The 25,987-nt window shown below is 38.8% G+C and overlaps 2 protein-coding genes across 3 annotated transcripts in view; one reads left to right on the top strand and one right to left on the bottom strand.

The window, feature by feature from the left end:
- EID1 (EP300 interacting inhibitor of differentiation 1) overlaps positions 1-25,987 on the bottom strand; it is a 73,562-nt gene that overhangs the window by 3,680 nt on the left and 43,895 nt on the right. The window contains exons 3-4 of one of the 2 annotated variants that reach the window (XM_054451194.1): positions 9,582-9,685; positions 959-2,846 (exon numbers count right to left, since the gene is read on the bottom strand). In XM_054451194.1, coding sequence (XP_054307169.1) covers positions 2,039-2,605 — 567 coding nt within the window. In that variant the 5' untranslated portion in view covers positions 2,606-2,846; positions 9,582-9,685 and the 3' untranslated portion in view covers positions 959-2,038. Of the gene's footprint in view, positions 1-958; positions 2,847-9,581; positions 9,686-25,987 lie in introns of those variants that run through there. The other variant, XR_008494151.1, reaches the window with a different exon arrangement.
- The window catches only part of SHC4 (SHC adaptor protein 4), a 144,500-nt gene that overhangs the window by 87,675 nt on the left and 30,838 nt on the right, over positions 1-25,987 (top strand). The window contains exons 5-8 of the mRNA XM_054451193.1: positions 8,635-8,688; positions 12,901-12,952; positions 22,800-22,923; positions 24,503-24,674. Of these exons, the coding sequence (XP_054307168.1) occupies positions 8,635-8,688; positions 12,901-12,952; positions 22,800-22,923; positions 24,503-24,674 (402 nt within the window). The remainder of the gene's footprint in view (positions 1-8,634; positions 8,689-12,900; positions 12,953-22,799; positions 22,924-24,502; positions 24,675-25,987) is intronic.

Genomic DNA, 25,987 nt, shown 5'->3' with positions numbered 1-25,987 from the left:
TATCCTCAATAAATACAAGTATTTATAATTTTCATTGTCTCTCAGCTTACTCCCTATTTTTAAGACTGAAAAACAACCGAGCCAATTGCAGAGCCCAGGTTTTTCTCCCCAAGATGGGCCTTCAGATGCAATAGTGTTTCCCACCCCCACCTCTTGTGCCCTACTCAGTCCCAGAGAGAAACAGAATCACAACCTTCTAGTTTGTGGACCTCAGATTTTTTTTTTCAAGAGTTTATCTTTCCTAGTAAAGATAAACTTTCCTGGTAAAGATAAAGATCTGGAGGTAAATAAAACCAGCCAGTTTATTGTGCACTAGCATACCCCCACCCACACTAATTTACATCATGCATGCAATTAATTATCTATCCACACTCATCTGACCGTAGCTACAGGCTAATTGAGAAAGCAGTGGAAGAGGCAGTAGGATTAAGAAGTCTAAGCACCAACATTTTACTTCCACCATCTCTCCCTCCCAACCCAGCTAGTGTCTGAGCAATTCTGATCAGCCTTGTCACAGTCCTATCTTTTACAGATCTCTCTCCCCAAAAGACAGGATGACCATAAAATAAATAAGGCTCTGAATTGTCCTGTTGCATTGGATATTCGTTCTTTACTGCTATAATGGAGCAGAAGCATTTGGAACCTTTTTACTGATCATGATAAAACCTGCTGATATACTCATTTTGCTGAACCTAGCCTTCTGATGTAATCATTACTCTCCTAGAACTTCAGCATCTTAGTAAGGTAACCACGGCAACATACTCATTGATAGGGCAGGTTTTCCCAGACCAGCAAATTCTTAAAGGCAAACACTTAATTTACAAAGTTTAATTTCCAGAAATTAATTTGTGAATTAGATAGCTGAAGCTGGATCATTTTTCCTTAATACTGGTTAACACATACAATAGAAAGTAGTATACAGAGAAAGTATGTATGCAATACTATTAGCCAAACAAAATACACAGAACAAGAACTTTTATTATCTCCAATGCTGGTGCATAACAAATAACAAGCTTAATTAGAGGAGGAGACAGAGGGAAACTTCAGATACCAACGTAATTTCTGGGCAGTTTTAAAACCTTTATAAGTTGATAGAATAACTGTTCATAAAGTCTTTTTAGATATAGGACTTTTTACTTGACAACTTTTATTAACAGTTCTTACAATATGAAGTTCAACTAAAGTCTTTCACCTGTCAAGTTAAAACAGCAAGCAAAACAAAATTTCTCTAGTATATAACAGCATGAGCAATGGTTTTTCTTTGTACATTCACACACATTTAGTGTCTAGATTTGAAACTTTTTAATTAAGGATGTCTTAATTTTTGACTTTTAAAAATGGTTATGACAATGGATTTTCTTGATTTATAGATCACAGTGGCTTTATAAATGATCAAGATACATGTACAAACAAAATTTCAGATGTTCTTGGAAACACATCTTAAGATACAGAGCACACGTGATACATATTTGAGTTTACTCATCCTTTTGGAATAATGAAGAATACTCCAATTATCTTACACTGAAAATGTAGCCTTTGATAACTGTGGCTTGACTAGATCACAAAATAGAATTTTCCAAGTTTTCTTAAGCGTTCAGTCCAAATAACTCAAAAGATACGTGTCCTAGTTGGATACATTTTTTTCTCATTATATAATTAGTATCAGTCGGCTCTTGTATTGACAGTTTGTCTTGGTCATGACTTATTCTTGCAAAACCATCTTTACAGCAAACAAATATGAAATAGATTTTCCCCAATGCAAGGAAAATAATCTGGATCAGCAAAGTCAAAGCCATAGGTGTTTTAGGGCATTCTTGATAACAGATTTCAACGGTCTTAAAATCTTTCTTTTTCTTTAATGATTCTCTTCCTTTTTCACAACTGTGCAGTCACTGTCCTATTGTCTTCTATTCTGAAAAACAAATTTTTTTGAAGGTCAAGTTTTTCAATGGCACAAAACTATCTGGAATGAACCCAAAAGATAGCGGAAAGTTGGGTCCCTCCTCAAGTAGTTTCCTCCTCTTTTAACAGCATGTAACTACTCTCTATCAATAATCTCATCACAGCCGAGTTCTTCGGTCAGACGATTGACAACCATCAGTGAAAAAAGCTCTTCGATAAAAGCTAACTGATCAAACGGGGTCTTCTCATAATGCATCTGAAACCCGCCATCCAGGGCTGGTTCTCTTGTTCTCAGAAACATCTTGTCGGCTTCTTCAAGAGCGGCTGATACTCTGTAGCCGGCACCACTAAGCTGCTCCTCTTCGGGATAGTCGTAGTCGTCCTCCCAGTCATCAAATTCCTCGCCCTCGTCCTCGCTCTCGAAGTCTGCGCCCGCCACCTGGCCTGGCTGCTCCCCAGCGTTGGGCCCGTTAGCAAGGCTCCGTTTCCCCTCTGGCGCCGCCATTGGCTGGGCCTCCTCCTCCTCCATTGGGCCTTCCTCCTCGAGCTGTGGCTGGGCCCCGTTGCGGGAGGGACGCAGGGATAGCTCCCGGCTCCCGCTGCCTACCTCCATCTGCGGAAGGTCACCCTCGCCAGGCATCACATCCATCTGCAGGTCACTGCTCTCTTCATACAGCTCGGACAACTCAGCCATTTCCGACATTGTGCAAACCGCTCAACCTCTCGGAAAAAGCTTCCAGCAAGATAGATGCTGCGCGGCCGTGCGTTCGTGCGCGTGCCCAAAGGCTGCGCGCTTGCGTAACCCCGCGCGCAGGCGTGGTCCTCAGGTACCGCCTCCTGCTTGGCGCGCCACTGTGGTTGGAGTAGCTCAATGTTTTACCCGGGGTGTTGGCGTCGGTTTTTGAGCTACGTTTCCATCGATTCGAACTTCGTATGTAGGGACCCTGCGTGCAAGAGCGTAACAGTTTCTGTGTTACTTAACCTTACTGCTGTTTGTAATGCTGCAAACCGGAAAATAACCTTACATGGCCTTCGTAACATTTAATGCTCCTTCGCCCCCTTCTTCCTCCTCCCCTAGGCAATTTACCGATGTACTGATGACTTCTAAATCCACGTCTCCAAACCAGACAACATCCATAACCACAGATCAGCATATTAAGAACTAATCCATTGTGTCCTTTTAGTGTTGTCATTTAAAAAGTTAAATTCACAAACAACATATATTGTACTTTTTTTTTTTTTTTTAGTTATAGTGAAGAAATACTTGGTCCCATTTCTTTTCGTCTGGGAGTTATCTTTCCACTATTAGCAATGCGGTGTGTATTCTTTAAATTCTTTTTATTTGCATTTACATGTGTCTTTATGTATTCATAGCAAAATACTATTTTGTGTGTTTTTTAAAAACATGTTTTACCTGTTTTTACCTTCAACTTAAAAGCCTCAGCTTTTAAGTTGTATATACTTATATGAATTATATGACTGTATACTCACAGGATTCAAGCACATTTCATTTAGTCTGTACTTTGTTTCTATTGTTATTACATTGTAGTTATGTAGAATTATACAACTCACCATAATGTAGAATCAGTGGGAGCCCTGAGCTTGTTTTCCTGCAACTAGATGGTCCCATCTGGGGGTGATGAGACACAGTGACACCTGAGGTGTGTTCCTTATGTGCGGTCTATTTTGTAATCTCATTTTGGTTGCTGTTACTGTGGAAAATCCTGCCTCACAAAGATAGGATGTTGAAAATGGAAGGAGGCTTTTGTGGCAATCTCAGGATGTTCCACCTTGACTTTAATCGAGAACGTATGGAGATTTGAAGTTGTCTCAAACACACTTTTAAGGCCACCGTCATTTGCAATATCAAGCAGTTGATCCTCTTCTAGCGTGGACAAAGTGGATTCACCTGGCTTATTCACAAATGGGTCACAGATCCATTCCGTCTTTTGTGGATGAGAAGTGTGATGGTTAATACTGAGTGTCAACTTGATTGGATTGAAGGATACAACTATTGATCCTTGGTGTGTCTGTGAGGGTGTTGCCAAAGGAGATTAACATTTGAGTCAGTGGGCTGTGAAAGGCAGGCCCACCCTTAATCTGGTTGGGCACAATCTAATCAGCTGCCAGTTTGGCTAGAATATAAGCAGACAGAAAAATGTGAAAAGAGAGACTGGCCTAGCTTCCCAGCCTAAATCTTTCTCCTGTGTTGGATGCTTCCTGCCCTCAAACATTGGACTCCCAAGTTCTTCAGTTTTAGAACTCGAACTGGCTCTCCTTTCTCCTCAGCCTGCAGACAGCCTATTGTGGGACCTTGTGATAGTGTGAGTTAATGAACTCCCCTTTACATATATATACATATATGTGTATATGTATGTGTGTATGTGTATATACGTATGTGTGTGTATATATATATATTCCATTAGTTCTGTCCTTCTAGAGAACCCTGACTAATACAGGAAGTAATGCTCAAAATATTGAAAGCTGAGATAGGTGATCATGCACCAGCTGGGAGAAAGAAGACCCTGGCTCAGTGTCTTTCAAAATCTCTGCTAATGTTTGAAATGTCAGAAATCCCAGTGTTCATTTGTCACCTGCATAATTCCAGTTTGGCTTTGAATGCAGCCACCTTATCTGCCAAGTTGAACACAGTTGTTGTTCGTCCCTGAAGTGACAGAGTTCGCTGAGCAGGTTGAATGTGTCACACAAGTAAGCAAGTTTTTTTGTGACCCATTCTCTGTCACTGAAATGTGCCGCCAATGGTGACTGTTTTTCTAAAAAGAAATCTCTGAAGCAGCTCTCTTAACTCAAAAACTCTGGCCAGTGATCTACCTTTAGAAAGCCATCTCACTACTGTGTGTAAGAGAAGACGTGTGTGCTCTGCATCCATCTCCTCACAGAGCTGCACAAACAGATGTGAGTTAAGGGCATGTATAATATAGTTGATAATTTTAGTCACATACTGCAAAATGTTGTTAAGTTCAGGTGACATTTTCCGACTAGCCATCATTTCTCTATGGATGACACGGTGCATAGACTCACATTCAGAAGCGACCTCTTTGACCTGAGTAGTGAAACCAAAATGCCATCCAGTCATGGCAGCTGCTCCACCCGTGCATATACCGATGCAAAATGACTGATTCCACTTTCCTGATATGTAATCATTCAAAGACTTGAATAGTTCTGCAGCTGTGGTGCTGGTTGGCAACAAAAGTGCATATAACATATAACATATCCTCATTCACATCCTCCTGAAAAATATATCACACACAAAAAAGCATTGTTCCTTTCTAACAATTGTGCCTCATTATCCTCTGATATTTCATCAGTTCATCTAGTTGTGGTGTTAGCCAAAAGAGGAACACATGCCACCTTTTGAACTGCAGCCTCTCCTGAAAGTTCATGACAAATGTCCTTAGCAGCAGGCAGGATCAACTCTTCACCAATAGTAAAGGGCTTCTTAGCTTTAGCAATGTGGTTAGCCACTAAGAATGATGCTCTCAGTGCAAACACATCTGATGAAGTGGTGGCCTTCAATAATTGCTTCTATTCTTTGCGTTCACATTGTTTTCTTTTGAAAAACTCCAAAGGCTTAGTGTTAATGCAGGGTGTATTAATGCAGGGTGCGTGGTCTCCATGTGACAAAGCAGTTTAGAAGGCTTCATGGCTTTGTTAGATAGCCGCTTGCTACATATTATACAAAGCAAGCTTGGATAATGTGAATCACCTGTTGCAAGGAACTGGTATTTTAAGTAGGACTCTTGGTATTTTCAAATGCAGCTTTCTTTTTGTTGGCAGTCTTAAAGTCTTCTGCAGTCTCATCACTGGATCTTTCCCCCTTTTCAAAGAACCTCTCCAGTGAAGTTTGTTTTTTACTCATTTTGGCTAGGGTTAGCTTATGGGCTTACCAAAACTGTGACTGAGAAAGTGCACGGTGCAGGAAAGAGACATGGATGGAAGTGGTAAATAAAATAATGGGTGGGCCAGGCACAAACTAAAATCGTCGGATTCAGACTTAAAGCCTGCCATCAGCTGCAGCTGTACAACTGAAGTACATCAACTCACTTGCCACTATGTAGCCTGCCACCAGATGCAACTTAAGTGTCACTTGCTACTTACTGATAGAGTTTTGATATGAGTCTGCAAGCAATTGATTTATTATGGTCTCTGTGTAGTCAAAGCTCTCTGCGATTGTTAATCTGTATTTGCAGCCACTCCCCAGCACTAGCGTCACCACCTCAGCTCTACCTCAGATCATCAAGCATTAGATTCTCATAACGAGCATGCAACCTAGATCCCTCGTATGCGTAGTTCACAATAGGGTTCATTTTCCTATGAGAATCTAATGTCGCCGCTGATCTGACAGGAGGCAGAACTCAGTAATGTGAGCAACGGGGAGCAGCAGTACATACATACACATGAAGCTTCTCTTGCTCATCCACTGCTCACCTCCTGCTGTGCAGCCTGGTTCCTAACAGGCCACGGACTGGTACTGGTCTGTGGCCAGAGGAGTCGGGAGCCCCTGCTCTAGTTCTCCTCACCATGGACACATAATTTCTGGCTGACTGCTGCTTGGTGTCAGATTTATCATAGACTAAAAGTTCTTAAATACATGAGTCTATTTTTAGACTTTGAATTCTTGCGACATTTCTACAGTTTTATATCTTGCGGTTTGATCAGGAATATTTCGTCTTTGTTCTTTAAAAAACTGTGCTAACTCTTCTTGTGCATTTATTCTTTCATATGAATTTAGGAGCATCTTGAATATGATATTATAATATTTCTTGTTATCTGATAAGGGAATTCTTAAGCATTTGTTCTTTTAAAATTTGCTTTAGCTCTTCTTGCACATTTATTCTTCCGTATGAATTTTAGAAGCATTTTTATTGGAATTGCATGGAATTTATAAATTAATCTGGGGTAGGATTGACACCTTTGTAATACCATCTTCTCATCCATGAAAGTGATATATATCTTTCTACTTGTTCAGGTCTTATTTATATACTCTTCAATGAAGTTTTCCAAAAAGCATTACATGATTCTTATTAGTTTTATACTAAAGTACTCTTACAAAGTGTACCTTTCTCCCCGAAATACAGTGTCTAATTGGCTATTTTTCTTTTTTTTTTTTGAGATGGAGTCTCGCTCTGTAGCCCAGGCTGGTGCAGTGGCGTGATCTCGGCTCACTGCAAGCTCCGCCTCCTGAGTTCACACCATTCTCCTGCCTCAGCCTCCCGAGTAGCGGGGACTACAGGTGCCCACCACGCCCAGCTAATTTTTTGTATTTTTAGTAGAGATGGGATTTCACTGTGTTAGCTAGGGTGGTCTTGATCTCCTGACCTCATGATCCGCCCACCTTGGCCTCCCAAAGTGCTGGGATTACAGGCGTGAGCCACTGCGCCTGGCCGACTGTTGTTGATATATGGGAATGACATTGATCTTTGTATATTGACTTTGTTTTTACTGAAATATAAATGTAGACAAGTACACAGATAATAAGTCCATAATAATTATCACAAAATGAACAGTTGTATAACCAATACTCAGATCAAGAAACTCCAGCAATCCCAGAAAATCTTTTGCCCCTTCTTCCTGTGCTCCAGAAATAACCACTATTCTGATTTCAAATACCATAATTTTGCCTAGTTTTGAACTTCATATAAATTAAGCCATGCAGTATATATTCTTTGTGTTAGACTTCTTTTGCTCAGCAAACATGTTGCTGCTATATAGTATGCCGCCATTTGAATATTACAATAGTCATTATTGGAATTGTTTCCAATTTAGGGCTGTTATGAACAGGGCAGTTACTGTCTTCTTTGAGAATATTTTTTGTTGCACATATTTACACAGTTGTGTTGGATATACATCTAGAAATAAAATTGCTTGGTCATCTTATATAATCAGCTTTTGTAGATTCTGTCACACAATTTTGAAAACAGGATTAGTCAATAGGTGCATAGTTGGAGTTTTAATGAACCTTCAAAATAGCATGACAAATATGTCTGTGCAAATGGTCATTAGACTGTGGTTTGCAAACAAGCAATCCTAGACTCTCAAATAGAAGACAGTCTTCTTAGCTAATTAATGCAGTTTACTTGGCGATTCTCACTCATATTAGGAGTCTTAATGTTAGTGCCTTACTCAGGATACATTTAGTAGTGAATGACTGAAATCAAATTCAAACTAACTTTTGCAAAAAGAAACAAAAATATAAAGGGAGAGGGTGAAATATATTGGTTAAAGTGATGAAACAAATGTTACCACCAGACTTTTTTCGTATTTTTAGTTCTCAGTTCTGTTTTTCATCAGAAGAAAAGCTTCATATTCCAGCAGACTTTTCTCACATGGCAGCGTAATATGGCCCCTAGAAGCTTTGGGCTTACATAGTTTTTAATGGCAGAGAGAGATGCTTTCTCTCCTATTATTCATTTCAGTTCTTGCCAAAAGACATTGATTGGCTCTGCTGTATCCAGAGAGATGGTATTTTCTGATTGGCTAGCCCTAGATAATGTTCCACCTGGGTGGGCAAGGGCAGTGAGATGGGCATCACAAAATCATCAGAATCTCGTGGTTTAAATTAGATTATTATAGAGTGTAGGTTGGGTGGTTTTCAAAGGGATGCTGATCAGGCAAAAACAAAACAAACAAATGTATGTCTATTACTGTTAGACTGTATGTAACTAGAAATAACGATTAATTTATATTAGCATATATGTTTATGTTTTTCAGATTATTGCAAATCATCATATGCAGTCTATTTCATTTGCCTCTGGAGGGGATCCTGTAAGTATGGATTCACAAAAGTTCTTTTTATGAGTTAAAATAACTTCTTGACATTTGGGGCTGGATGATAAAAAATAAAATAACTTTTACATAAACCATATTAGCCACTACATGTCTTTTCCTAACATACTATTACAGTCTGTGAATAGCTACATGTAGCAGATAATAAAATACTTGCTTTAGGCAAAAATTTCCTATTATTAAATTTTAAAATACTTGGATTAGTAGATGAGCTAGTAGTGCTCCATTGTGTTATTAGCCATGGAGTTATCATCTAATAAGCTTCTTGTTGATAATATCTAGGTCATGAAAAGCAAGTATGTCATACATGTGTTGCTCAATCCTTCCTTAGAATTCTTCTCAACACAGAGTTTCTGGCACACTTTACTAATCAACCGGACTTGATATATCAACCAAGTCAACTAAGTCTAATCTGGAATGAGCAACCAGGTTTGCAGGAACTCATGGAAGAAATGCTGAACTGGGGAGAGAGAACTTGTAGTTCTTCTCTACCAAGACGGGGTCGTGTGGTACTCATTTCCCAGAAATTGTACAGGATTTCTCCAAGCCTACTTTGCAGAATGGAGTGTCATTACTTCACTCCCTACTGCACCATTTCTGGACCACAGCAAAAGGAGAGGGGCTTTGAAGCTAGGGAGCCTGCCACTGAGAAAGAAGCAAATCTGTTTAAACTGAGGGAGTAGAAGAATACTTTTGCCACTCTGTGACATTATCGGTCTTTTTATTGTACTCTTTCCTCTTCTAACCTTCCATATGTTTTGATGAAAGGTTAGATGAGGATGGAGTATGACTTTCATAATGGTTAAACATCAGTCATGTCAAGAAAACAGGGGGAACATACACAGACCTTGTTCTTACTCAGAATGTATTACCTTCTTCTCTGCAAAGCATTGTTTTAAAAGATTATATCCTTCAGGAACGAACCAATAAAATTCAGTTTAACGATTGTTTTCTATCCACCACATTTAGTTTTCACCTGTAATTGAGGAATAAAATGTAGAGTCATAAATGATAGGACGATAACCTAGAAACCCAAGAAAGATATAGAGGATGCTAAAAACTAAATCTGGCAGCTGATACCATGGTAGTTTTCATTTGTTTTAAACTTTTTGCTAAATATTCAATGGGGGAGAAATAATTGTATATCCTAAAAGGAAGTAAAGTTCTGAAGTTACTCTGTAATCATTGCTTCATTTAATGGCATCTAAAGTATTTAAGCAGGTTCTTCCACTTGGGTGTTGGTGTAACTTACCTGTGTATAAAATATATAGCTAAATGCTATTTAAATTAGCCAATTCTTAAAAACACTTCAATAATTACTTGTCTTCACATTGGCTACCAATGACCCAAAGTATTTAAGCATGTCAAACCAAGACATGCTTTTTTTTTTTTTTTTTTTGAGATGGCGTCTCACTCTTGTCACTCAGGCTGGAGTGCAGTGGCACGATCTTGGCTCATGAAGCACATGGAAGAAAAGCAGCCTTTACAGGATTTCAAACCCTTGTTTTCTAATTAATGGATATTCAATTTCCCCTTTAAGCATTACTACTTCCTCATCTTTTAGCCTGGGGTATAGTTATTTTCAAATAACTATTATATATTAGTTCCATGATGCTGCCATTTTTAAAAGTAAACCAAATGTTAAGAGTTCTACCTTTTCCCCAAGAAATTCCACAGATGCCTAATTGTGAATTCCCATTAGCAAACAAGGGACATACAAGGTGTCTGGTGCTTAGCAGCTGCTATTTGAGCCCAAGAGCCTATCTGGACTCTTTTCCATCCAGCCTTGTAATCTGGCCTCAATAGCAACACCAAGGATGGTGGCTGGCAGAGAGGGTCAACTGAATCCAGGCTGAAAAAATACCAGCACTTTCTCTTCTTCCTAGCTCAGTCATCCATGAAGGAACTCAAATACTTTTCTTAAGAGATTTAAAGTAGTGTTTATACATGTAGTGTGAAAAATAATCATTGGCATTTGCCCTAAATTTCTCAAGGGTTGTCATCATGTTAGAATTGGTGTGCAAACACTCATTTACTCAAGGCATGCCCTGAATGATTTCTGTTATTGTTCTCCAGAATCTTAATTTTTTCATACTCTCTTCATGTGCCTTTAGTTCTTTAAATTGACCAAAGCACTGTTCCTATCAAAAACAAACATTAAATAATTTGTGGCCACTATGGGAAAGTTTGTACCTGCTGCATTGAGAGCACCTCTGTGCTCTCTAAAGCTGGTGAGAAAGCCTGTTGATTCTAATTTAAAGTAGAAATCTGGCGGCGGTGCCATGGCTTAGTTGGTTAAAGCACCTGTCTGGTAAAATAGAAGTCTGGAGCCACCCTAAGCATTGGCATTAGAAATCGTCTCTATGAAGTTTTACCATCAGGTCAGGGAGGCAGTATGATGTACTGCCAGGCTTTGGAGTCAAGTAGACATGACTTATTTAAACTCCCTAAACTCCAGAGTCCTCATATGTAAATGGAAGATAATCCCTATTGTCTGACAGTGTTGTGGGAATTAAGTGAAATGATACGTGGTTAGTGTTAGCACAGTGCCTGGCACACAGTCACAAGAAGTAACTACTACCACAATTGCTAACACATGCCCATATTTGTTTTAGGATACTAACTGAGATCGTTTACAGCTTCACAGCGAACTGTGTACAAGGGTAGGAAGTTGACTTAAAAGTCCCTGTGGTCCAACATAGTAATCTTTCTACAAGATTGCCTCCAAAATTTCAAAAATAATGAATAGTCTTCTCATCTCTTGGCCTTTCTCACCCTCATTTTTACTCTCTTTGCAAAAACAGTTGTTTTCCATCTGTCAGCCCTGAAAACAGTTGTTGTTAATGCCTCTATAACTATATATACTTTCTCCACTTAAAAAATGCATTGTGAGTATGTCAAAAATTAAATACATTTAAACATATTTTCCCCTGCTATTTGTGCTTTACTTTTAGCATTCTGTAAATTCTCCCAAATGTTTACAGCTATAGAATTTTAGAACCATACCAATGTTGGAGGCTGTTTTGAAGATGAGGAAACTGAGGTCTGGAGAGGTCTCACAGCCTCTTTCCCATAATTGGACCTATCAGACAGCGTGGCTGGCATCAGACCACCTCTTCACTTGAATAAGAGTGGCAAAGTCCCCAGCAATTGTGGCTTTCCTTCTAAATTCATATAAAACAAAGCCCAAGGATATGGCCTTATTTATTTAGAGGATATTTAAAACCTTTTTTCTTTTTGCATAAGAGAAACTTACTTAGGTATGTGTTATTATTTTTTTTAATTGCCCAAGACGAGTTATGCTGACCCTGAGATCCACTTCCTGTGTGATTCATTGTGGGTTATTAAGTGATTGTCCTTGAGGGTATTACAAATATGGGCTTTTATTTCCTGCCAGTTGATTGCATCTTCCCTCTAGAGAATCATACTTCTAATCTGCAAATGGCATTGTGTGTATTTTTTTCCCAAGAACTTAGATAACAAAAAGCATCTTTAATTATTAAAACCTTATCATTCATCAGCTTACTGTTTTCAATAAAAGCTGGAATTACCAAGTGGCGTTTTGTTGGTTTGTTTTTACGAAGTCAGCAGTGCATCTCTTTTTGAACTTCTTAAGTTTTTCAGGGGTTGTCTTTTTTATAAATGATTTTTCTTTTCTGTATATTGATCACATAAATTCCTGGTATTTTCACTTTATTATCCCTTAAGTTAACTTGCACTGCAGACAAGCAAGCTAACAACCACAAAATCCAATACTTTCTGATGTATATGGTATATGTTTGGACAACAGGAAATCATGATACCCTATCTTAGTTTATGTCACGTTTGTGATTGCGTAATCCCTGATATTTCAACTTTCAACCTAGGACAGCATCATAGTCTCTAGCCATTTTTAAAGAATATGTCCTAACATATTCCCTATCTGCTTTCTCTTTTATTCTTAATGACAGTCTGCCTCTAAATTTTTAATTTTCTGATTCTTTTCCCGAGGGACAGAGAACATTGACTCCATAATTGTTAAACTATATAGTGTATATTTGTTTGTGTTCCGTTTTACAATGCTTTTCTTGTCTCTTTAATTAAAAAACATTTGTATTTAAGTCCTTGCCTCAGTATCATGTCCGAAATATATGTTTCTTTCAACAGTACAGTTCATCCATTTTAAATACAGTCATTTTCCCTTTTTTATAGGATACTACAGACTATGTTGCCTACGTAGCTAAAGATCCAGTTAATCAACGAGGTATGGAAAGCAACTTACAGATTTTTTTAAAGAGCTGGTATATACCAACTCTAAAAAGTAACCAACAGTTATTTTCAATGTACAGAGTGATGAGTATCACTAGGGTGATATAGGATTCTAGAAATATTATGCAAATTTGAGTTGGAAATAAATCGCCGTTAGCAGAGCAAAGTAGAAAAACTATGTAGATGAAATTTAAATCATTTTAAAGATCCACAAACCAAAGGCTTAGCTATTTGTGTACTCAAAAGAGAAGCTATTATGGTTATGATAGGGGGCTGGCTGTCACATCCCCACTGGACAAATGAATTACATGTAAGATCAAAGCCAGTGAGGAGTGAGGTTATTGGCCTGCATTGGCTTTGGGGTGTGTGTGTGTCTGTGTGTGTGTGTGTGTGTGTGTGTGTGTGTGTCTGTGTGTCTGTGTACTTGCTGTTCAAGAGCCTGTAGTATCTCTTTGAATGCTTGACTTCATCATATGGATTTCAGCTTAAACGCCTCTTCTTCAGAGACCTTCTTTGACAGCACGTCCTGTCTGCAGTAGCATCTCCTACCTTGCTGCATCACAACACTTATTTCTCTTTTCATTAACACTCCACATTTCTATTATAGGCTAGTGCAGAAGTAATCACAGTTTGCCATTACTTTCAATGGCAAAAACTGCGATTACTTTTGCACCAACCTAATATTTTATTTACTCACGTATTGCACTTGTTTGTATGTTTAATGTGTCCTTTCTACTAGGCTAAAATCTTCATGAGGGCAGGAATCTGTTTCTCTTACTTGCTGTTGTTCCCTAGCACTCATCACGATGCCTAGCATATAGGTGATACTCAGAAACTATTTTATTGAATGACTGAGTGAATGGAAGAGTGATTTGACGGGAATTCTTGTTTCAGGATTTAGCAAGGTCACATGGTTAGTATTGCTTCTCATCCCTAATGCTGGGACATTCAGACTCCTCTTAGGGAGAAGTGTTAGGTTGGTTCTCTGCCTTAACTGCAACATATTAGTTGGGCCACATCCTCGCTGTCCCAGGGATGGAGTTTGCCCCCAAACATTTATTAAGTGGACATGGAGTAGGACTTGAAAATTTAGAGAGCTATAAGACACCGAGGTGGAAATGCACATGGGATGCTGGGGAGTAAATAAATAGAACACCCTGGACCTCACAATGTAAAAGTCTAAAAGGCATCTATAGGACAGATACGAGAGAGCTAATAAGTAGGGACTTAATCCCATGGGCAGATGGGTGGAGAGTACTGTTTACAAAGAAGAGTTTAGACAGATTGGTTTGGCAGCAGGATGTAGTAGATGGATTCAGGGAGAAACTTAAGGCGGGGATATCCATTTGGAAGCTATTGTGATTGTCAGAAATGAAATGATGAAGCCCAGCTGCTGGCATAGAGCCTGGCACGTAGTAGATCCTCAGCAAATGTTTGCCAAAAGAATGTGGCAGCAAAAAGACGAAAAGGAAGGAACAGAGGATAAACACTGTGAAATACTCCACTAAAACTGACCCACTCTAAACTACATAAGAAGAATGAATCATGGTCAAAGAGTGAGCAGGAGAGACAGGAACTAGTGAATGGGGCAGTGGAAATGTAGGAACAGGGTGCAACAAAGGATACCAGAAAAGGGCAGCTTCTTCTAATCCCTGCCTGAACTTCCCTAAATAATAACTTCTTGCTATTTCTGGGAAGGCTTCTGAACAACAACACTTTTTGTCTTAACGTGGAAATGACAGGGTGAAAGGAAGAAAAAAATACATCAGGAAATCTAGATGTTTAGTAACTTTGCCATCAGTCACAGAATATCTCTGGGCATGTCATTGCTCTTAAGTAAATGATGGTGAAGAGTTCAAAGATTAATGTTGTTGCTAAGGGTAACGGCCAAGAAGGACCCACATGCTTGCAAAGCTCTTCCTTTGCGTAAGTGAAACAGGAGAGACAGAGAAAATTATGATGCAGCACATTCACTTTGAAAGCCCCTCTTCTGGTGCCTGAGTCATTTGTCAGAGCTGAGCTGCTTGAAGAGGACCCCTGGGGATCCTGGCATGGGGATTTCGAGAAGGCATTCATGAGAACTGTTGAGCGAGGTCCTGGTTGGGAGGTGAGGGATAGAAACAGTCCAAATCAAGGTTTCAGTTTTTTCTTTCTTTAGCCATCAGCCTGTGTATAGGAAATAAGATGGATGCTGGAGTCAGAAAGACTGGGTTGGAATCATAATTATTTCATCATCTCACTGTATGATGTCAGGCAGATTGTTTCACAACCTCAAACCTTGATTTCCTTGTCTTTTAAGTGGGAATAATAACATCTGCATAACACATGGAAAGCATAGTTTTCTTTCCTCCCTCATTACATCTTTCTTTCCTATAGGAAAATGGGTGTGTCCAAGAAGATAACTTAGTAACATAGGGTAGTTTTCTTGGCTTTAAAAGTTAATATGTCTCTATCACTTCTTCCTCCTTTTCTGATCTCCTCGTTCTCTCTCATATAGCTTGGCTATAAAAATCTCTGTGAGAAGACACTGTGTTCTCAACATACCTCCTGCTTGCACACACTCCTCTAGCGCTAAATCTTTTCCCCCAACCTGAAGCCTTGGACTGACAGTACCCGCAAAGAGGTGATGACACAGCTTTTGAATACACAAATAATTATTAATGATTATGGAAGGAAAATCCCACCATGGTATTATCATTTAGTAGGAGGGAGAAGGAGGGAGAAACATAATCCATAAGATGTGCATAGAGAAAGAGGGATGTCTAGAGAACAGTGCCTAAAACATAGTAGATGCTTGGGATTTGTGGAGTAAGTCAAAAAAGACACAGGTGAAAGAGCAGTGTAATGAGAGCTTACAGCCAAGTGTTTGCAGGGTGTGCGAATGTGCGTGTAAAGGCGGGTTTGCAGAGAAAGGAAAGAGTGGAAGTAGGGGTCCCACAGCTGAAAAGATAGACCAGAGACAGATCGTGGGGGGCTTTGAATACTGTCCAGGAGGTCACTGGAGCCATCAAATATTTTGAGCTTTAAAAATATTATTATGTTTTGCTATTCTGAAATTACTAAATGATCATTTTTCTGGCAGTTGTGTCTTTAAAAGTGGTATTGGAGGCCGGGCGCGGTGGCTCACGCCTGGGAGAATGGTGTGAACCCGGGAGGCGGAGCTTGCAGTGAGCCGAGATCACGCCACTGCACTCCAGCCTGGGCGACAGAGCAAGACTCTGTCAAAAAAAAAAAAAGAAAGTGGTATTGGTATTGGAAAGCAGAAAAGCCACCTGGAATTATACAGTTCAATTTAGAGGACATCTCATTAGTCCCAGGCAGCAGTGTAATGTTCTAAATGGCACTGGAGGAGGAAGGAACAGTTTGGATCAAATTTGTGAACTAATAGTACTTGATGACTATTTAGATATTTAGATTGATGGAGAAATAGGAATCAGATGTTCCTGAGGATTTAATGCGATATCATATGCAATGCAAATGTTTCAATACCTGGCTTATAGCACCTAGGCAATAAATGGTAGCTATTATTACTATTCTGTGTGATGTGGAGTGGTGTTGCCACTAAAGAAACAGAAATTCTCATAAATAGAACAAACAAACAAATAATCCAGTAAAAAAAAATAGGCAAAGAAAAATGGCCACCATTTATTGCATGCTTACTATGTGCCAGGCATTTTCAGTACTCCGTCTGCATTATCTCATTTCATCCTCACAGCAGCCCTAGGGAGTATGTAAACATATCATTCCTTTTTTTTTAATAGAAGAAAACACTGGAGGTGAGAAAAATAAGGCGGTTTTCCTAAGATTACCCAGCCAATAAGTGGATGGACAGATTCTACGTCCTGAGCACACAAAAGAACACGGCAAGGCACCAAGAAACATTTGGAAAATAAAAAAGTTTAGCCTTACTAGCAATCAAAGACACACAAATTATAATTAGACATCATATTTCATCTCCAAATTTCAAACATTGAAAAAAGATAAAATGTGGTTTGGAGTAGTAGTTATTCTTGAACACTGCTGATAAAGAGTTTAGATTCAAATATTTTAAAGAGCAATTTGATCATTTGCATCAAACATCTTAAAAATGTAAATGCCTTTGAACCAGTAGTTTTATTTCTGAGGAAATAATTAGGATATGTACAAAGATTAAGCAATATAGATCATTTTTGTATATTATTTATATCATAAGACAAAATTAATTTAGTATTCATAAGTAGCAGATTAAATAAACTCAGAATGTACTATGGTCAGCAATTAAAGCTAATTGTAGAAAAATAAGTAATTATATGGGAAAAATATTCACAATGCTGTTAATGCAAAAAACATTATGAAGATTGTGCATAGTATAATCTCAGGTGACTTTTCTGGGTAGATACAGGTTATAAAAAGATAGGAAAGACATATGGCAAAATGTTCCTAGTGGTTATTGAGAAAACCACTGGATAGTGAAATTTTCTGTAAATTTTATTTCTTCTTGGTGCCTTTTTGTTTTCTAAAACTCTTACAGTGAATATTTATTACATTTATAAAAAGAAAAAATATCCAAAACCCTTGAATAAATGCTTTAAAATAATGAAATCAGAAAGATGATGTTATAAAATTAACTAGCAAGTTTGGTTCATCCAGGAGAAAATGGCAGACAAGAGAAGCCCAGAGAGTAGGTCTGGGGCTGGGGGTGGGGCTGGGGGTGTGGCTGGCAGGGAGGGGAGGGAGACAGGCCAGGCTTGCGGGTGCAGAAAAAAACTGCAACTTCTTAGCAGAACCCAGAAAGAAGAGGGCTAAGGATGTCAGGGAGTGGGAGAAGCCACAGGAGACAGTGACTTGCCTAAGGAGTAGTCCGGGGACGGGAGGAAATCCAGAAATGAGTATTACCTAACAGAGGGGAAGAGCAAGTTTCTTCTGAAGGAGACATCTCAGATGGTCACACACTGAAAAGGAGTTAAGGGGCATGAGGGTGGGAAGATGCTATTCCGCCCAGCAATTAACAGGCCGCTGGTCACTCTGGAAAGCTCAATTTCTGTACACCTATAAAGGCAGGAGCCAGATTGCAGGGATGAGGAGGAGAGTATAGTTGACAGGAAGTGGAGATGAGCAGAGGAGGCTGGGCTTCATGCTGACAATCCCAGAGCTTCCCACACTTCCTTTTGCTTGATTCGCTTTTAGCATTAGTGCATTTAAATCAGGGCAGTTTCCACTTTTCCCATCTTGGCTAGGACCCTTTAGTGAACTCTTCATTTTATCAAAGGCCTTTTCTGTAGAAAGGGTAAGTTCCAGTAAGAATGTTTTGAGTTTAGTTAGTGATTAATACACCCTGCTTCTGTAATTGCTGTGAATGAGGAAATCCACATTGTCTTACTCCAAATGTGTGGCAGTCCAGGAATGTTTTAATATTTTCTCTGAATCTAGTCTGTGAAGAGGACTGGACTGCCTGGACTACCTGGATATAGGAAGGCCATGCTTCTGGGTCTCTGAAGAAAGTTTAAAAAAAAAAAAAAACCCAAAACCAGTAAAACCAACTTAAATTAATCCACTTATTTTTATTTATGTTTATAGTTATAAATTATGCGTACGACTGTCCTGGTGGTATTAGTTAGCTATGAACTGAATACTGGCTTGCCTCTTTGAGGCTGTTTCTTCCTTAAGTATGGAGGACTCCCTGCTTTGATCCCATAGCACCATCTGGTGGTTGACCTGAAAAGCTGAACTTTTGAATTTCTAGTTTTCTAAGTATAAAAGGAAAAGACAGAAACAAAGCAAAACAACTGTGTATTAAAAACAAATATAAAACTAGTAAAGAAGTGTCTGTTATCCTTTAATAATAGTTGTAATCCTCTTGTTTATGACTACCTAATTCAATAACCAAATAAAAAAGACAGGTGAATATGTATCTCAGGTTCTTTTGAATCTTAGTGTAGTACTTGATACCCAGGGCTGGAAGTGTGAGCCCATCCTGCTACAGGTGGGATGAAAAAAATCCAGACTTTCATCTGATTCCAGACATGGAAAGCAAAGCTCAGGCCTTGGTAACAAAGTTACCATATCCCTGAAAAGGCACCCTCTTTTTTTTGTGACTTGGCTCTTTTTATGTATAGTTACTCGTCTTTCTTCTTTCCCTTTAGCTGAAAATTGGGCAATTCTTGGCCAAGCTTTTGGAATTGGTTCTAATCCTGGGAAATGGGCATATTTATATGTGATTCAAGGCCCACCTCTATCCTGTCCCACGACCAACCTAAAAAAGACCATTTCCACAGAGCAACATAGCATGTCTGTGAAAGGCAACAACGGAACTGTGAAAGTACATGTGCTTCCTGAAGGTGGTGAGACTGGGCAGAACATCTGCATGGGGTCAGTCTGTTTGTCTGCTGTTGCATCTTGCCTGGAGACAGACAGACACCACTGTTTGTTCTTTTGTTTTTGTCCAGTCTCCTCAAGCTGGGTGTGTTGGGGCATGCCTGTAGTCCCAGCTACTTGGGAGGCTGAAGCAGGAGGATCACTTGAGCCCAGGAATTCAAGTCCAGTCTGACCAATATAGTGAGACACCTGTCTCTATAATAAATAAAGTAATATGGTAGTAATAGGCTAATCCAAAGAAAAGCAGAAAATTATGTTGATAGCATCGGCCTATGAACAGGACCCAAACCTCAAAGCATCAGAATCAGAAAAGTTGAGATAAGTAAAACATTCTAGAGGTACACCAGAAGCGTTAGAGGCTGGGTGATGTGTCTGATTGATTCATTCATTTCTGTGTACCCACATGCTGCCCTGTTCCTCAGAGACTTTGAGCTTCTGTGACAGAGGAAGAATAGGATTTCTATAAAACAAAAAGGGACTTCAAAGATGACTCAGGGCATTGTCTTGGCAGACGAGGACCTTGCCATAAAGTGACTTGTTCAAGGTCACGTACGTAGTGGCATAATTGGAACTTGAACTCAGATCTGAATCTTTTCACGGAGTTCTTTTAAACATCCTATTCTCTCATCTCCCTCACTGGAAGTACAATTTAGCTTTTCTTATTTATTTATTTAGGCTTAAGTATCCTGCTTCTTTCATTATCTTCCTCATCTTTATCTCTCAACATCTCCTCAATCCTAAGGAAAAATAAAATTGCAAAAATTGTTGTTTCCATTTTGATATGACTCTCTATTTTGACTTCATTTTTATTTTTATTATTATTATTTTTATTTTTGAGATGGAGTTTCACTCTTGTCACCCACACTGCAGTGCCATGGTGCCATCTTGGCCCACTGCAACCTCCGCCTCCCGGGTTCAAGTGATTTTCCTGTCTCAGCCTCCCAAGTAACTGAGATTACAGGCACCTGCCACCATGCCCAGCCAATTTTTTTGTATTTTTAGTAGAGATGGGGTTTCACCATGTTGGCCATGAACTCCTGACCTCAAGTGATCCACCTGCCTCAGCCTCCCAAAGTACTGGGATTACAGGCGTGAGCCACTGCACCTGGCCTTGACTTCATTTTTAATTGGACTGGGAATTTATGAGATTAAAAACAAAAGGATTACCTTTTCTTTTAAAAAAAAGTATTTATTTGGTTAGGTTGCTAGCATGTTAGTGTTAGGAGATATTTTATCATTTAAGCCATATTTGATATTATGTAAGCTCTCTCTCTCTTTCTTCCTTTCTTTCTTTTTTAGAGACAGGGTCTTACTATGTTGCCTAGGCTGGGGTGCAGTGCTTATTCACAGGTGTGATCACAGTACACTAGAGTCTGCAACCCCTGGGCTCAAGTGAACCTCCCTCCTCCCTCCTTTAAGCTTCCCAAGTATCTGGGACTAGTGAATTACCTTTTCTTATAATGTAACACAGCTTCTCTTGGCTCAACTGGAGGATACATCTCCAAGGGTACTTTTTAGGTCTCAGGATATGAAGCCTGACTAGCAAGGAGGAGACTATTTCCACAAATGACCAAAGAAGTGATTTATGTCACCTAGTAGCTATAAGAACATGTCCCATTGCAGGGACTTACTGCAATTCTCACTTCAAAAAACTCAAAGACAATTTCATACGGTAGAACTATTCATATGATTCAGAGAAATCAGTATTTATTCATTCAACAAATATGTTTAGAGCATTTTCTATCTGTTGGTCACTATGTAAAGCTACTGTGGAGAAAAATATAGGAACAATATAAAATGGCAGTCTAAATATAGACCAAATATTTTCCTTTGGTAGGAAAGATATAAATTTATATATATTCTTAAGTGGGTTTCAAAACTGGAATTAGCTCCTAAGTCTATTTCAAGATCCAATTTGTACTTTAAAGGGGCAACTTTATAAGAATGATTTGACACCTTAGCATTGTTTGATTTAGTAATACCACCATACCACCATCTCACACACACACACACACACACACACACCCACACACCCCTTTCAAACGTGTTCAGACAAAATTTTTAAATAAAAGTCAAATTAGTTTTGGAATGAGAATATCTGAGATTCCTTGAGATGGTTATTAACATAAGGCTAAGAAACACTGTTATAGGTTCTGTTATAACTTACTGTTATCAGCTTACAAATTCTATTAGATGTGAATGAATGGCCTTTTACTTCAAATAAATATGAATTTTTTCCAAGACAATGCAAAGCATAAAATCATGCTTCCAAGTTAGCATAGTTAAACCAGTCCATAAAGATGGCTGTCTTTCATCTCCTCAGATATCCCTTTTAGTAATGTGTTCCAGGTTTGTTTTCAAAATGCTGAGACCCAAGATACTTTCCCTGGTATTTAATCTGATTCTCCATGCACTCCTTTAAGCCCATTGCCTCTCCCCTGCTTTCCTTTTCTCAGAAAATAGCTGACAGTTTTTACAACACTCTTGTGTATATTAAACTGTTATTGGGCTTTTCCTCATCTCTCAATTCTTCTGGTTATCCCAATGTTCCTTTGTAAAAATTCGTCATGAGACTTATTGCCTCTGTCTTTAAGCCATCCTTAGGACTCTTTCTAGGTCATCGTTAGGAAACTTCAATCAATTATATCTTCATATTGCAAGGCCATATTCTAACCAAGGCAGGAATGATGTTACATATGGTAGGGAGATTAATTTACAGTCCCTAACCACAAGCTCCTCTTTTCAGTGGCAGCAGCAGATTTGCTTACTCATTTGTGATAGTCGGATGCCTGCCCGCGCGCCAACTTGTTTATTTTTGTGTGAAAACTGGTGCCTTCCCGGTAACTGTGTCTCAGAAAAAGTATCTAATATAAACTCTCATATCTTCTAGTAATGACACCTTCACCCAATGCTGATTTTGATGCTTATTGAAGACAGTTTTTTAGTGGGATTTCAAAGATGGGGATTGCTGTACTTTTCAGTGCTTTGTAATAGCAATGACAGGAAAAAAGGGTGACAGCCAGGGGGTATTCCAAAGTCCCTATCTTTACCAACAGCTCATTCCCCACTTTTGGAAGGGATTTAGAAAGTCATATTTTTTCAATCTTCCGTAACATACCATGCAAAGATGACAAAGATGAAACCTCAAACTTCGCCCTCTGTGTAGATTAGTGCCCTAAGCATCATCTATATTGAATTCAAGAGCTAGCAGTTAAACATTAGTCACATTATTAGTCAAATCAGTGTACTTTTATAAAAATGTGGCCCCCCCAAATCCCTGCCTTGAGCCCCCAGTTTGTAAGTGTTGGATATATTTTGATGTAAAATTTGAATGTTTCTTCTCTTCGATTCATGTGAAATGTGAAGTATTGTAGTCCTGCTCCCTTTTATTCAATTATCAGTTCATGGTTTTGAAGCACTTTGATTTTATGTAATCTTCTCTTTCTAAAAATTTATTATAATATTATTTTTTGTACGTCCTCTTGCAGCCTGTCACATATTGGAATGCCACAATGGAATGGCCCAAGACGTCATAAGTACCATAGGGCAGGCTTTTGAACTCCGGTTTAAACAGTACTTGAAAAATCCTTCTTTGAATACTTCTTGTGAAAGGTCAGCCAAGAGTTTTACAATAATTTGACAATATATATATGTGTGCATTTATCTGTATATATTTATTTATTTGTGTGTGTATATATAATATTAATGTGGCATTTTAAAATGAACTAATAAAATTAGTAATTTTTTTCTTACAAAAAGACAGTCTCAGTACAAAATAATATTTTCCTTCCATTCATATTTATCCAGTTATATCCTCTTGCTTTGTAACAAGATTAAAAGAGATCCCTTTTTGCTAAAAATAAGAATAGATTATCTCTATTATTTTAGCACTATAAAGAGCTTTGAATTAATTAATTGAAATCAAAATAATAAACATCAATAAACTCAGATTTGTATCAACCCCAGATCCTTTGCATATCAGTTAAAAAAAAAAACAGCAAGAACAAAGAGCAAAATAAGAATCAAATGTCTCTTGTAGGAATTCCTGCCAGTTGGTTTGCAATGTAAATAGATAGGCTCCAGCTAAACTGTGGTTAGAGTGGAACACGACGGGACCCAAGGATTTGGTTGTTCTAAGGCACAGAAAGTCTGCAATGAAAGCTGAACCCTTTCAGGCCTGTCAGACTCCACCAAGTGTGGAATGCAGTGATGCCTCTGGCTCACACAATTCATGCTGGAGAAACAAAACTCTTGGGTACTTTAAAATGCATTTTCCTCTGGTATGTCACTTTGTGTATCAACAAATACCAGGTTTGGAGATCTCCTTTTAAGATGTCGTTTAGGGTAGCAAAGGAGAGGGTGTTACCAGGAGGCCTTGATGCTGAATTTTTCCCAGGATAGCACTTCTGTCTTAGTGCTATCATTTTATTGACACGTAATGAACCCAACAAAACTGTGTGAGTTGTCAGTTGAATCAGTTCAATCCAAATAGACTTGATTTATTCTTTTTTTTTTTTTTTTTTTTCAGTAAGAAACTTTCCCTGATTCCAATTTGGAAGAAAAGTCTGTTTGTTTGTTTGTTTGTCTTGCCCTGTTTCAATTTTAAAAACAATTCCATGTTTATATAAATCTACCCACTTGCCACATATGGTTCTAATATTTCTTTATTAATCCCTTATACTCCTCTAGTTCTGTGCAGACAAGATAACTGGCCATAGCTCTCTTATTTTTTTTTTTTTGTTTCATCTTGGTTTAATAAACTGGGACAGGCCCTGTACCCAAAGAACAATATTTAAATTTTATCTGGGCAAAACATTTCCAAAATGGAACAATCAAAGTGTGCTGGAGATACTCAAGAATACTTTGTATTTTTATGATCTTATGACAAAAATGTCTTACATTTAGGGAGTTCATATATTGTTATTGTCATTATTTTTATCACTGGAGGAGACACAAAAGCATCACCCTTGGCACTTTCTATTGGCTTACCCCATTTTGTCTACAGAAAGCTAAACAACTCAACCATCTGGCTGCTTCCATCCAGATGTTTAACATCACTTAAGCACAGCTATAAACTGAAAACATGAATGCAAAGTTTTTCAGGATGATTTGCTTGGTTCTGATGCCCTTGCATCCCTTACAGTATTTGAATTTTCGCCCAGCCTCTTGAGGATTCTTTTTTCCTTCACAGTGAGGAGGTGCATATTGATAGCCATGCTGAGGAGAGAGAAGATCATGAATATTACAATGAAATTCCAGGGAAGCAGCCACCAGTAGGTGGTGTTTCAGATATGCGGATCAAAGTTCAAGCCACGGAACAAATGGCTTACTGCCCCATACGGTGTGAAAAGTTGTGCTATTTGGTATGTAATGTTTTATTGTTGTTGGAACCAGAAATGCAATTCTGCCCTTATCACTAGAGCATTTACTTTGAGGATTTCCAAATGCTAGTTTAGAGAAAGTCCTGTATTCCTCAAATACAGAGCCAGAGAGTGAATAACTGTCAGAGGCTGCATTAGATCATTTTTACTCCTAATCCCCCAATTGTAGCCTCAGCAGATGATCTCATATCTCACTTCACTGGGAAGACTGAGGCAATCCAACATGTTATCCTCAGCTTCACCCCTCCACAGCTCTAAGTCTGCCCATGTTCTCCTTGCTTCTCTTCCTTAGCAACTATCTCCAAAGCTAATCTTTTCCCTGTGCTTCTCATCCAATCCTCTCCTGCCAACTCTGTGTCCTAGTTCTGTCCAGTAACCTCTGTCTCAATCTTCACTCTTTCTCTACTGGTTCCTTTTGCCTGCAAAAAACCTGGACTCCCTCAACCCAACCTAATAATGTTCCACCTCCTTGTCATCTTCCTTTCACCCACAAACTTCTAGAAAGCATTGTCCCTGTCTTTGTATTACCATGTGCACTATACTGGAAGATCTGAACTCTGCTTGACAATCTGATGGAAGTTACTTGTACAATGGTCACCAGTGGTTTAATTGCTAAATCTATTTCCTTCTTCAGTATTCTGTGTCTGTTTATAATGTTTGACCCCTCTTCTTTTTTGTTGTTGTTATTTTTATAATTTTAACTTTTATTTTATTTTTGTTTTAGTTTTTTCTTTCCACCTTTTATTTTAGGCTCAAGGGGTACATGTGCAGGTTTGTTAACAAGGGTAAATTGTTTATCATGGGGGTTTGGCATACAGATAATTTTGTCACCCAGGTAATCAGCATAATACCTCGTAGGTAGTTTTTAAATCCTCACCCTCCTCCCACCCTTCACCCTCACATAGGCCCCAGTGTGTCTGTTGTTTCCTTCTTTGCGTCCATGTGTACTAAATTCAATTTTTATTTTAGATTCCGGGAGTCTGTGTGCAGGTTTTTTACATCAATATATTACATGATGCTGAGGTTTGAGATACAAATGATCCCATCACCCAGGTAGTGAGCATAGTAACAGATAGCTTTTCAGCCTTTGCCCCCTTCTTTCCCTCCTCCTTTTAGTGGTCCCCAGTGTCAATTGTTGCCATCTTTATTCCATGAGTACCCAATATTTAGCTCCTACTTCTAAGTGAGAACATGTGGTATTTGGTTTTCTGTTCCTGTGTCAATTCACTTAGGATAATGGCCTCCAGCAGCATCCATGTTGTTGCAAAGGACGTGATTTTATTCTTTTTTGTGGC

This window comes from Pongo pygmaeus, chromosome 16 (assembly GCF_028885625.2).
Source record: "Pongo pygmaeus isolate AG05252 chromosome 16, NHGRI_mPonPyg2-v2.0_pri, whole genome shotgun sequence".
NCBI classification, from domain to species: domain Eukaryota; kingdom Metazoa; phylum Chordata; class Mammalia; order Primates; family Hominidae; genus Pongo; species Pongo pygmaeus.
The sequence above is the reverse complement of the archived record's forward strand: the minus strand, read 5'-3'. Positions and strand labels throughout refer to the sequence as shown.